This window comes from Mus caroli, unplaced genomic scaffold (assembly GCF_978045245.1).
Source record: "Mus caroli unplaced genomic scaffold, Mus_caroli_1 scaffold_15, whole genome shotgun sequence".
NCBI lineage: Eukaryota > Metazoa > Chordata > Mammalia > Rodentia > Muridae > Mus > Mus caroli.
Genome location: NW_028227270.1, coordinates 4,470,353 through 4,484,980, shown reverse-complemented (window position 1 = coordinate 4,484,980; position 14,628 = coordinate 4,470,353). Strand labels below are relative to the sequence as shown.

The window sequence follows — 14,628 nt, the reverse complement described above, 5'->3', positions numbered from 1 at the left end:
AAATAATGTCTAAAATTATTCACATCAGTTAGTATTGAAGGTAGTATTTATTAGATTTAGACTTTGTTTTAAAAGATCCTGCTAATATCAAGTACTCAAGGAATTTACTCAAGTTTAAGAACAAAATATTAAGATTACAATTATGAATTTATTCTTTAAAATCAGTGTTACCACACAAAGACACAGGCAGAGTTGAATTAAACCATCCTCTCACCCTTTTATGATTTTAAATTATGTCTTGTATAGGAGAAAAAAAACCTGAACATTCTGTAGTGGGGTTAATCTGAAGACATTTTTAAAATAGCATTTTACTTATGCAGACTGAGCCATACATGAGAACGAGACCACTTTCGCACCTGTGTCATTTCTCTGATGGAAGTTATGCTGTCCAGAGCTTTCATTACGCGATCATAGTTCTTCTTCTGTGTGTCAAAGGAAACAAACGGCACCATTTAGTGACAGGCCTTCACAAGTTACACTAGAGAAATATACTATTTCTGTACATGCATTTTTCTATCAAAGGGAATGTGCAAGCAATGTCATTAGATAAGAGTGTATTAAGATGAAGCAGGGACAGAGGGCTGATATCTAGAATTAAAGGGAAGAAAAACTCAAGTGTTATTCCTTATGTAAGGGCACAAAATAAAGTTCACCTCCCTGGAAGAAAGTCTTGAAATACAAAAGAGGTTTTGGGCTCTTGACTCTGGCTGTCACAACACCAAAGCAATAAGCAATAAAGTAAGCGTAAACTCCTTCTGCAAGAAGACATACTTCAAATCTCCCAGCTGCTTTAATTTTAGACTGGAACACTGTCATCCAAGAGTAAGGTGACAGTGTGTGCTTGAATGATCCCTCATTTCTATGCAGAAGGTAAACAGTAAGGGACAGGTCTTAGGAGGCTGCATTGTACACTCATTTCTCCAAAACAATTTCAAGAACAATAATATACACTAAAGCAGTTTTGGCTCTCTACCAATTTGAAATTCTGTTATTTCAGAAAAAAAAAATTCTGCTATGTTTATGAAATGGTTAGACTTTTAACAATATCGACTTAACTGTTGTTACTTTCTACAGAGATGGTGAGAAACAACAGGGAAAGGGGTTGAGGTGATAAAGAAGAAAGGGGGTTCTGTCTCTTGGCTAATGTTCCTTTTATTCCAGTCAGACTATGGAATCCCAAAGAATGTGCTATGAACTTAAAATTACCATGGAGACACTTGACAAGACAGATATCCAAGGGGACCACAACCATGAGATTAAAGCCTCCATCATGGTTCTTGGGAGCTTTGTGCATGGGTGCGCTTGGGGACCACTTACCCTGGGATTGAAGGCTAACATCTGAGGGTCATTAGGATCTACCACAGAAGGATATGGCTCAAAAATGACGACTTTTCTAGGAGACTCCAATGCAGATCTACACATGGACACAAGCAGATCTACCACCTTGGAAAACAGAAGAGACGAGTCACTGTCAGGTGCTATCAGATGTTCTGCCGCTATCTGTCCTGTTCATGGCAGCCCAGTGTAATCAGGAAGCCCCGAGACTGCCACCCACCTCTCAAATCTGTAGCTCATGATGTGGTACCAAACTTGGCCAAAACTGGATCACTGATTTAAATTAACAAGCATGTGTTGCCTCTTGACTGCTCATGAGTACGTGTAATGGCACTGTTCTAAAATCGATGGTAAGACAAACAAGACAGGTCCGTGCTAGGGTGCTGTACACAGTCTAATGGGCAAGATATTAAGGGAATATATGCTTCCTTGGAAGTTCTGGTATTGTTAAATGGAATGACAGTGAAGTGGGTATTAGATAAAGACGTATAGCAAGTTCTGGAACTTTCTTAGAGACCTAACCTGAGAGGGGAGGAGATTACTCCAAGTTAGAAAATCCACACAGCCATGACAAGTTTACTATATTCTAGGAAAAGAAAATTACTGGAAATCACCTTGCCTCTCATAAACAAAGAAACAATACTGCCTAGAGTAAGCTGTCTCCCTTCTCCAGATCCCAGAAGAGTATGCTGTTTCTGGAAACTGAATGAAGGAAAAGTGGTACTGCCTAGACAGAAGGAGCTCATCTGAACAGTTGTAATTCAGGGTGGTCATAAACAGGGAAAGCTACATCCAAAATGATTTTAAAGTGGCATTTTAAAAATGCACAGGAAGTGAAACAAGATGGTACATGACTATAAGCCCAGCTCGGGAGACACCAAGGCAGTAAGTTTACAAGTTCAGCTCAAGGCCAGTCCAGGACACATACCAGAATCCTGTCTCAATGAAAGGGCCTAATGTAACCCTGTACTAAACAACAGCAACAACAAAACGTTGGGCCCGGTGGCACTTGGGAGGCAGAGATAGATGGATATCTGTGAGTTGGATGCTTCCCTGTTGTATATATAGCAAGTTCCAAGACATCCTGAGCAGATAGATGGATGGATGGATGGATGGATGGATGGATGGATGGATGGATGGATGAACAGACGGACGGACGGACGGACGGACGGACAGACAGACAGATAGACAGACAGACAGAATAGGCTTCCACTTCATGGAAGTGAAACTGTACCAAAAACCAACCAACCAAACAAACAAACAAACAAACAAACAAAACTACATAAAACACAGGCAAGGTTTCCCCCACCATCCAGCAAGGAAGACAATTATTTGTAAGAGAAAGTTGTTTAATTCCCCGCCACCCCCACCCCACCCCCACTAGGCCACTCCAAAACAAAACAAAACAAAATAAAACAAAACAAAACAAAACAATACAAAACAAAACAAAAATGGCAAACCACGATTCTAAAAGGAAAAAGTTAAATGCGAGATTGATTTTAAGAAGAATCTATCAGAATTCTGCCCTGAAGACCCTGAAGAACAGTGACAAGAAGACAGCATTGGACTGGAACAAATTTCTGAGAACAAAACCAGGCCCAATTAGCACGGGTACCTGAGCTCCGGTAGCGATCTCGTCGGCAGCTTCATTCATCACTCCCAGGGTTTGAAAAGCAAACACACACAGCTCTCGCTCACATACTGTGGGCTGCAAAAGAACAGGCGTCAGCTACAGTATATGTTTCCGTCTTTCAATTCATCAATGTAAAGTTGCTCTACATAATAAACGGGACATATAGAGCTTAGAGTGTTTGAAGAAAGGAAATGGTATGATATTACTTATTAATATATTATTAATTCTCACACTGAAGTAACAATAGTCTTCTGGTAGAGTCACAACTACAATAACAGATGACCCATTCCAGAGAGTTGTAGGCATTTCCATTCAGAACAACTTAGCTACTGATGAAAAGAATATTAAGCAGTAAAATACATCTATTCAAAATATAATGCATATTAGATGTATTCATTTTGAAAAATATTTCCCTAAGTTGGGGATATAATCAAGTCACACACAAAAACTACATTAAAAAAAAAAAAAGGATATATAATGGGTGAATCTCACTTTTCCCTAGGAAATTTATTAGTGAGAATTAAGCATGACTCGACTTACTTGCCACCTAGCTCTTGAAAGATTGGTTTCGTTGCATTTGTTGCACAGGCTCTTGACTTCAATAACCTCCCGAGGTCAACGGCACTAAAATATACACTCTCCAATTACTTTGGAGGAGCTCTCATCTTTCAAATCTAATATAGTGTCATCCCCTTGATTTATCTTATCTCCCCAGTTACATTGCATTAGGTAGCTGATGAAGCCTAACCCAGCGCGCTCCACTGTGCCTCAGCACAGCAGACAAAAGGCATTTGTTAGTGCCACTGCTCCTGTGCTCGCTGCTTCTAGAGGATGGCTTGGTCTGTTGCGTAGCTACTGGGAAAGTATGGCTCCGCTCTGGGCATTCTTTATGTTCAGGGGAGGCTCACATGTGTGGTTTTATGGATAGAAAGCCTGAGTTATCGCAACTTTCTCGCAGAATCCCTGAAGAGAGTCTAAGGAGGGGGATGACTTGCTGTAATTCTTTTGTTGGTTCTAACAGTGCGAAATGATTCTGCTTCAGAATTGCTGAAACTGTGGGAAGAGGTGGGGGGGCGGAGTTCTGCACAGTCTATAGTCAGTGCTCTGTGTCTGGATAAACACAGAGAGAGCAGACTGCTCAATTTTGCCTGTTTTTTCTTTTTACTTGAATGTTTGCAGTATTCTAAAATCTTCTTCAATCTCTTATAAGTTATCTATGTATGTGCACCTCAATTTTTCCCTAAAGACATGAGGCTTTGATCACTTTCTTGGGAGTGGCTCAACATGTTATGAGCTGAGGTAGCAGGAGCAACCGTTACTACACATGAACTACACATCCAACGTTACATCCGTGTCTCAGTATAACAAAAGTGAAATCTGCACGTGAACGAAAACTCAGGGAGTCAGAGCTTGTAGATCATGACAGACGGACCAGACTTACCTGTGTACTACTCGATCCAGTGAACGGCAACATGGAAGGTGCTTTCTTTTGAATAATACTCCAGTCAAAGAGCCCACTACCCATTTAATAACTACCATACACTAATCCCCAAGCTGAATAACAAGGTATGGCTTATTTACTGATTGGAATAATTATAAGTTTTATCTGGAGTATTTAACAATGGAATGTACTTACTTAAATGTGTGTATATATGTGAATGGGACAGGTATGCATACACACACACACACACACACACACACCTCATCCTCAGAATATAATGAAAATTATTTTCAATTAAAAAGTAACAATAATTTTCAGTATTATGCTGCTGTTTTAAACAGAAATCAAACACCTTAAGTTACCATATTTAAGAGTTCCATAACACTTTTAAGAAAAATTTATGAAAAACCACTGTAGACAGTCATGGCAATATATATGCCTTGCCATTGACAATCCCAGGAACTAAAGCTCGTCTTAGATTGTGTCTAGCATGAATTTTAGTAATTTACCCAGTGAAATTTTTCAAGCTTTCTTCAGCATTCATTCCCCAGCCTGTACTTATAAAGCTCTGAATCCCATATATTCACCAACTGTCCGTTTTTTTCCAATTTCTTTGCGGACATGTTTCCATTTTTTATACATTTTTGGCTAAAAGGAACCTACTTCCCATACTCAACTGTGTATAGCTGATTTCTGGAAACATCCTAGCACCCCAATAGCTGTAGGAAGGGAATCAGGCAAGCGAGGAAATAGGTTTTTCTGAAAACAACAACCAAAAGAATTTTCTATTATTATGAAAAACTACTAGTAAAACTAGAATTACATTCTTACAAAAACATATTTCTCTCTTTTTTAATGTAGCAACTAGATGTTAAGTGCTCTTATTAATTTACCCCCATATTAAATCACACTAAGGTAGTGCTTATATACCATCAAAACAATTCAAAGTGTAAGATGCAAAAAACCGTTCAAATTTGTGATAATTGTTTCTAAATCCACATACTTGTTTTGTATAGTAATACACTCTTCTTGTTTATCCATATTATATTTGCTAATTCCAACTGTTATTACAAGATGATCCTAAAAGAAAAATTCTGAAATTACAGAAAGTGATTAAAATTAGGTGTCTCCCTCACAGCTGATCAGAGTGCAGAGAATGAGAAAGCATGGTGTGTCTGTCCCTAAGTGGAACATCTAGACCTCACTCCCACATAGCTCAGGAAACATTCTACAAGAGGACAGAGAAGGTTTTTTTTTTTTTTCCTTTTATTAATTTAAAAAATAGATTTCCTCCTTACATAATACATCCTGATTATGGGTTTCCCTCCCTCTACTCCTCCCAGTTCCTCCCCACCTCCTCTCCCAAGTAGATCCACGACCTTGACGTCTCTCATTAGAAAACAAATAAGCATATAAGGAATAATCAAAATTAAATGACAAAATAAAAACTAGCACAGCAGAGTTGACCAAGATGAACAAACAGAAGGGAAGGATCCCAAGGGAAGGCAAAGAATTGGGGACCCACTTATTCACAAAATCAGGAATCCCAGGAAAATACTAAAGTGGAAAGCATAACATGTATGCAAGGGATGTGATGCAGACACGTACAGGCCCTGTGCATGCTGCTTCAGTCTCTCTCTGTGAGTGCATGTGAGCTCTAATCATGTTGACTTAGAGGGCCTTGTGTTCTTGGTGTCCTTGAATCCCACTGCCTCTTACAGTCCTGAGAGCAGGAAGATTTTAAGAGCTGGGGGTTGAGGAGGATTGCCAAGAAAGTGTTTTCTGGACATGAGAGAGCCATGACACTCATGAACTCATAGCCACTATAGAAGCTTGCACGTGACCTGCACAAGATAAAGCCAGTCAGACTTCCAGCACAGATGGAGAAAAGTGTCATGACGTCCCAACTATAGCTGGGGTGCTTTGACAGCTATGACAGCTGGGCTAGGCATTCAGTGTTCTTCAGGGAGGTGGCCTCTGCTAGACCCCATACTATAGTGAATGGCTCTACAAGCATGTTCGTATAGACAGCACTAGATGGTCTTAGCTAAGGAGAGAGGACATGAAGGTGGGACTAAGGGACGGAGGTCTAGTTGGGAGAACTCGGATGCGGAGTATGGGATTATTACGTAGTACACTGTGTGCATTCATGAAAATTCTCAAAGAATGAATGAAAAATTAGGCTTCTCTGCTCATGGAGAGGGAATTGTACTCAAGGAAGATAAACAGAACCACGCCTCCTTGGCACCATGTAAGGAGTTACACTATAGACTAGCCTTTTCAAACTCTAAAATGACTCCTGTGTGCCCCTCATTAGAAACTGCCATGACAGACAGCTTCAAATCTAAACAGTACATGGCAACTTAACATCTAATAATGGATAGGTGTAATAATAAGCTTATTTCACATACTTTAATAGAAATTATATAAGCATAAATATATCCAAGTCTGGCATTATTAATTCTTACTTTGCTTTAATAAGTACCAATAAGATTTAATAATTATGTATTGGGTTGGAGCAATCCTTATAATTTAGACTATAAAACTACACCAAGCCCCACCATTACCAACAGGCATATTTACTACAATGTTCGTTATTTGCCAACTTAAAAGTACAAAGCACATTTTTATATGTGTCTTTAAGTATGTTTCACTGTAGACCTTTTCAGCTAAGATGAATACACATAATTTTTTTTGAATCAAAGCAATTTAAATGTGAGCAATAAAAACATATCTCAAAAACTGTTTCTAAGCCTCTAAGAATATTTTAGAACCTAACTGTATTTGAAGAAATTTGCATTTTCAATGAATTTAAATTACCCTTGACTGAGAATAGAAATGTTACAAGTCTGGAGGATTTTGTTATGCATTTAGAGAAAAGCGTAGCGTTGGGGACAGTTTCCAAACACTTCTGCTATGATCTTTTTGTTCAGACTAAATATTTCATGTAAGCCTAACATATGAAACACACAACTGGATCTCACTGACCCTGGATCACATATGCAGCTGTTTCCAAATCTGTACAATGGGAATAAAAATAACATCCAACTCAATGAGTTGATAAGGAAGTTAGGCAAGATTCATAACACTTCCTTTAGCAATGGAGAGCCATTTCCAGGCTAAACAAAATAAATTAAATTAGCCTAGCTGACTCCATATGGCTTTATCTTTTTTTGTTGTTGTTGGGGTTTTTTGTTGTTGTTTTTTTGTTTTTTGTTTTTTCGAGACAGGGTTTCTGTGTGTAGTCCTGGCTGTCCTGGAACTCACTCTATAGACCAGGCTGGCCTCAAACTCAGAAGTTCGCCTGCCTCTGCCTCCCAAGTGCTAAGATTAAAGGTGTGCGCCACCACCGCCCACTGGCTTTATCTTAATGTACATAAAAATAAAAGTACAGAACAGAACATACTAAAGTATCTAATAAAGGGTGTTGGTTGTAGTACATACAGCATTATATACGTTTTAGTTAATCAAAAATGTTAAATTATTGCTGAAATATTTCCAATTAAAAGAGAGAAAAAATCAGTTGGAGGGTAAATTCTTGATTAAAATGTGTTGAAAAATAAGAATAAATGTTAACATATTAAGAACCACACTTCTGCCTGGTGTGGTGGTGCACACCTTTAATTCTGGCACTTGGGAGGCAGAGGCAGGCAGATTTCTGAGTTTGAAGCCAGCCTGGTCTATAGAGTGAGTTCCAGGACAGCCACAGCTACACAGAGAAACCCTGTCTCAAAACAAACAAACAAAAAACAAAACAAAACAACAACAACAACAACAAAACCCAATATGAGCCACACCTCTAAGGTTTTAATTCTCTGCATTTCCAGTTTCACGGGCAAGGTTTTGCCAATATTCGAGTATTCTAGATTCAAGACAGATATTCAAGTTCAGAAAGCTTTACTCTTCATTAAGAGGGACAGGCATCACAATGGACCAGGGCAGTGGTGCGCTCATGGGGCAGGCATGGCTGCTGGATGGGTGCTTGGTAACAATGCAGGCTTCAGAAGGGAAGGTGACTTGACAGGCTTCTTGGGGGTGATTACGTCAAAGAAGTGCCAACCAAATCAACGGATTCACCCACTGAGTTGTTAATAATTTATCAAACTTAAGAAGTGCTGAAAAAATGGCAGTGCTACCAGATTGGGGAGAAGAGATCTCTGGGGCTTTGCCTCTGAAGAGGGCATCACATCTCTCTCCCTCTCCCTCTCTTTGCTCCTGTTCTGTCACATGCTGCTACCACTATAATGTTTTGACTCCTCACAGGCCCACTGTACTGAAGGCGGCTGACCGTGATCATAACTCTTTAACTAACACATACAGGAAACAGAAACTGTGTCTCTTAAGCAGGGGCACAGAATGACAGCCAGCACTGGTGAGTTCTGGATGTTAATGCATATAGACGCACGGTTTTCTCCATCAGAGATGAACAGCTCACAGGAAAGACTTAAGTAAGGCACAACAGCAGAGGGGAAAGTCAGGCCACTAGGAATTTAGACGCTTTCAGGCACCAAACAGGTACTTTCCTGCTTTCTGTAACATTTGAAGGCCTCTCTAAAACACGTGCCGCACTGACACTCCAGTGCCTTCAAAGGGGACAGATTTATTCAGCAGATTTTGTGATAGCAATCCACCAGAGAGCCAAGAACCCAGACTCTATGAACACTCCTGTGTTGAGAGATTCCATGTATTACAGATTCAGATGTCATCTTGCAACGTTGTTAGCAAATAAGGAGAAGACTGGCCAACTGGGACCCTTCTAAGGAACACTTTCAGAGAGCATGTGTCACACTCACTAAGGGAGTCCTCTGAGAAAAATAACAGAAGAGTGCTGCAAGCAGGAAGTAACATTTTAGGACTTCAAGAGCAGAGAGGTAAAAGACATTTGCATCTTAAGAAAACTAGACTTAGAGAACAATATTGAGAAATAATGCAAGCATGGAAGACAGAGATCTTAGGACCAGGAGCTGAGAAAAGCCAAGTGTTGTCTGTCTATTATTGAGTCACCAGGTGTGTGTGTTGTAATGCACCTCCTCGGGGTTTATGACACCTGGAAATAAGTCACAGGTCTGAAGCAATGGCTAGGGAATCACTGCTTAAAACCCAGCTAGGAACGATGTATAACACTTAAACTTATAGCAAAATGTACTGCAATGTAAATAGAAGAAAAATATAGAAAAAAAAATACAGAGTGTGATGAAATTAGGAAAAGCCTCTGTCAAGAGAATTGAGAGATGGCTCCTTCTGTTTACCCCACTTCCACATGAGAAGATGCTTTGACTCTCAGTGCCTGACCTGATTTCACATCACGTACAACATTGTTTAAAAGGCTAAAGGCATTTCTTTGACTTCCTTAGGCCAAAAATTCTTAACCTGTGGGCTAGGACTTCTTTGGTGTTAGAGTGATCCTTTTATAGGGGAAACATATCAGATATCCTGCATCTCAGCTATTTATATTATGATCATTACAGTAGCAAAAGCTCAAATATGAAATAGCAATGAAAATAATTGTATGGTTGGAGGTCATCTCAACAAGAGGAACTGTATAAAAGGGTCCCAGCATTGGGAAGGTCGAACAGCAGTGCCTTAGGCTCTGTCACAGTAATACTACAGAATCTAATAACTAGCTACAGAAAATACTTATTTAGAATATTGTTTTCTCTCCAACCTTCACTGATGGGAGAAGCAAAAACAAACAAAATTTGGAGTGAGGCAGAACGAATACTAAGAGAAACTGTGGTATTTTTGACACTTATTACAAAGATGAATTACCAGCAAATTAAACCACCAAGAATAGGCTGCGAATCCTGTGTGCAGTGAATTTCAAAAAAACAAGAATGTGGCCATTAAAGTCTGCAAGTTGAGAGTCTGCTCTGGGGCCACTGTGCCCAGTCAGAACCTTGTCTTTGTTACGAACCATGGAAGCATCACTGAATAAAACATATCCTTCCTCACCTGTGACATGGCGTTAATAATAATCACAAAAGGAGTGCATAACAACCCAAAGTACTCTGCACACATAAAACGTACCTAAGGAGTTTCTGCTATAGATGAATCCCTATTGTTCTCTGCAGAGGAGGCAGCACTGTCATGGATAAACTCAAGGTCAAAGCTTGTACGTTGGCAACTGCAGCTCCTTAAGAAGGATATGCAGAGATAGAAGACCAGGAGCTACAGAGCTCCATGCATCAACTGGACATTTTTCTTCTAAATCGTGCAATAATTTAACAAATAGATGCAGTTTTAGCTAGCATGTATTTTATTCTGAGAGTAAAATAAAAAGTAGACTTTCAACATAATGGTATATAGACTGTAAGAATAATTTTCATCTATTTCCCTTGAATAAAAATAAATAAATCAGAAAATCTGTAAATTATTCTAATAGAGTTATTATTTATCTATGTGAATCTTGTGATACTAAAAATGTCTGATTAAAAAAAATCATTGATTTATAGACTGTGTAATTTATATTTTCAAACATTCTGAAGAGCAAGACAATCTTTTTTCCCTCCTCAAAGAGTGGAACAGAATCGACCATGGGGCCTTCAGCCTACTAATCCTTTAATTAATGTTGAAGATAGAGAGTGCAGAAGTCAGACAGAATCAGGTTCAAAGCTCTGCATCCAGATACACTATCTGAATGTTGTTGAGCAAATTGCTTAATCTCTGTGATTCAAAAACAACAACAACAACAACAACAACAACAACAACAACTGCTTTGAAGCACAAGCCACAGTAGTAGTAAGGAATCAATAAGCAAAGTATCTGTGCCTGCCCACAGTGCAAAACGATGTCCCTCCTTGGTAAATAATAAGGGTACATATTAGGTCAGTCATAATCTTCACAGTCTCCTATATTGTACTGTTTCTCAAACTAAAACCTGGATTTTACAGCATAGGCTTTGTAGAATGCATTTTTAAAAAACACTGAAATAAGCACTGGCACCAATGAAAATGTCTTAGTGATAACCTATCCTTCCACCTCCCTATAAAACCTTTAAAAACACCATTAAAATGTTCTAACAAACTCAAATCATTTTGGAAAGTAGCTTAAAGTTTGTAATACAGCAAGAAGCACTTACTCAAAACAAACAGTTACACTGTGGTGGTAAGAATGTGAACTATTCCTAACAGTTTACATTTCCTGAAACTGAAAAGGGAATGGAGGACAGTCACAAAGGGCTATGATGAACTCTATCTAGTGGACAGACACCTGTTTGTCTGTCTGTCTGTCTGTCTGTCTGTGCTTGACCTGCAACTCACCCAGCACTAAACTCGGGATGAGAACTGAACACTAGTGTCCTTGGTCATTACAGAGGCAGTGACAACCGAGGTAAATGATAAAGTAACAAAACTGTTCCAAAGAAGAGACTAATAAGGATGAAGAAGATGAATGAAATGCGTGAACGGTTTCTACAGATGCCTGGGGAGACAGAAGGCCATACACTTGGCCAGGACTCCATGTGCTCAATAAAAATTGGTTGTCAGTCACGGTGGCTCGTGGCAAAAAACAAAACAAAACAAAACAAAACAAAACAAAACAAAACAAAACAAAACAAAACTTCCCAGCATTTGAGAGGCTTAGGCAGGAAGACTGCTACAAGTCTGAAGACAGTCTGAACTAAATACAGTAATTCTTGAGCAAGCCAAAGCTAAACAGCAAGAACATAAATTTAATTTAGAAGAGGGGGAGGAGAAAAGAAAAGAAAATAAAAAAAAAAACAAGCAAAAAAAAAAAACTAAACAAAAAAATCAAAAGATGGCATTACATATCATTTCTAGATGTTTTTATTAATGCAAGGAGGAAATTCAGGTCAGGGTAGAACTGTAAACAGCTAAGTTAAGTATTAAAGGAATGCTCAACAAATACACACCCTTGAAAGAAATGGAAAGATACTTTTGATCATTTGTCAAGAAATAAATCCTAGAAAGGACAGAGATCTGATTCACAGTCGGTTGCATTCGTATATTCAGAATGCCTAGCTGGAAGGAAAGAAAGAAGGGAGAGATGGGGAAGGAGGAAGGGAGGAGGGAGAGAGGAAGGGAGGGAGGGGAGGAGGGAGGGAGGAAGGAAGAAAGCCAGACAGGCAAGGAAATAATAAAGGCCCAGGTACAGAAAGGCAAGTGAGGAACAGGGTCCAGGAAAATACACAAACTGTATTCACAATATTTATAAGATGATTAAAGAGCCAAGACAAGCAATCTAAATAAAGATGGTATTTTCAAAGAATCAATAAATAGAATTTATAAAAAGGAAATAAATTCTGGGGTTGACCACTATCAAAACTAATTTAAAATTCACCAAGGGAATGGTATGAATGTGTTTGAGGAGTTTATGAACATTAGTATGTAGGCCAACTAAGTTGTGTAATTCAGTAATTCAGTAAGAGAACAAAACAGGAAGTGAGGAGAGGCTAAGAGGTCTACTCAGTACCATCTCATACAAGTGCATTGATGCTGGAGTCCTGAGAGAGAAGTAAAAGAAGTGGAGAAATATTTGATGAAAGAATATCTCCCAAAAAAAGAAAGTCTGTGGGAAAAACATATATACTCCAAGAAAGCCCAGTGAATTCCACTAGGATAAACATAGAGAGATGTACACATACCTTAGTTAAAACACAGAGAGCTCTGGCAATGCACATCTGTAATTCCAGCACTCCAGGGGCTACTGCTAAATAACAGCCTGAAGCTCCAGGCTAGCCTGGAGTCCACACTGAGAGATCTTATCTCAATAAAATAAAATATAAAATAAAATAAGAGAAAAATCATGGAAAATCAAAAACATAAGAAGCAATGCGAAGAGTTCACACATAGGAGGAATCCTTCACACATACACACACACACAAATGCATTAATTTGTCTTCAGAAAACAAAAGCAACAAAAGCATGCAATAACACAAAGTGTCAAAGAGAAGAGAAACTGATATCAAAACAAGAAAAAGGGTTAATAGATAATTCTATGTATAATATTACATTCTTCAAACTTTAAAAAAAAAGACATGAAAATATTCTCAAACAACATCTGAGAGTTCGGAATTAGTGTAAACTTCCCACTGTAAATAATGAAGGGACACCGCAAGTTAAACTCCACGAGCCCTAGACGGGATTCATAGATATAGTGAGCACAGGTAAGAAACTAAAGTGGTAAACAAACAAACAAATAAAAATTTGAAAGACTACATACATGCAATATTTTATTTGTATCACTTTGATCAGTTTCTTACTACTTTAAAGGCAAACTACATAAAACAACTATTTTAAATCTGTGTTGATAAAACAGGAGGTAGTGTGTTCACACATGGGGGGGGGGGGAGGCCAGACTTTTGTGTGACGAGACAGCTCAGCCAGTGCAGTGTCCCCGCAGGCTTGAGAGCCTTTATTCCTGGAAGATGACAGAGGAAAAAGACCTGACTCGACCAATTTGTCCTCTGAGCTCCACACATGGGCTCTGACATGTGTCGTCCCCGCATCACAATAACGCACACAGTAATAAATACTTTTTAAAGGATACGTGAGAACAAAGTTTTCATGTTATTAAAATAAAGATGCTCCTAATCTAAACTAGAATTTAACATTTTTAAATGCTCATTTCAGTGCCCTAACTAGTCATTATGAAAACAGATCAAAATGTTTTAAGAGAGGAATTAAAATGAGATCCTAGAAAATGGCCTATTTAACACACACACACACACACACACACACACACACAGAGAGAGAGAGAGAGGGGGAGAGACAGACAGACAGACAGACAGACAGACAGACAGACAGAGCTGGTATTTTTTAAAAATTGTAAATGAAGAAAATATCTAATTAAAAATATTCTATATTATAAATAAAGTACTTTGAATAAAAATGAAAAAAGTGATAAAATTACTAATCAGAAATGAAGGGCAGAACATTTTAATGACCTCATAATAAAAGGATACAGTAAAAATTAAAAAAAATAATAAATAAAAACAATTTTTTAAAAAAAAGCCCAAATGAACAGGGATAGACATAATGCATACAGAAAATGAATAGGCAACCAACACTTTTTCATTAGTAGGTAGGAAGGAGAGAGGCAGGAGCTGAGAGAAGAGTTAAGAACTTGCAGAGACTACAATAACCTGAGCTAAAACAGACATAAAGGCAGTAACTGCTAATAGAGACAAAAGATACAAAGTATGGCAATCATGTAGTATAATTGTATAAACATGTAGAGCAACACACTCCTCCAAATAATA

At 38.5% G+C, this 14,628-nt stretch overlaps 1 protein-coding gene across 1 annotated transcript in view; it reads right to left on the bottom strand.

Moving 5' to 3' along the window:
* Parp8 (poly(ADP-ribose) polymerase family member 8) overlaps positions 1–14,628 on the bottom strand; it is a 179,642-nt gene that overhangs the window by 24,015 nt on the left and 140,999 nt on the right. Inside the window, exons 16-18 of the mRNA XM_021180032.3 lie at positions 2,951–3,043; positions 1,318–1,443; positions 357–422 (exon numbers count right to left, since the gene is read on the bottom strand). Of these exons, the coding sequence (XP_021035691.1) occupies positions 357–422; positions 1,318–1,443; positions 2,951–3,043 (285 nt within the window). The remainder of the gene's footprint in view (positions 1–356; positions 423–1,317; positions 1,444–2,950; positions 3,044–14,628) is intronic.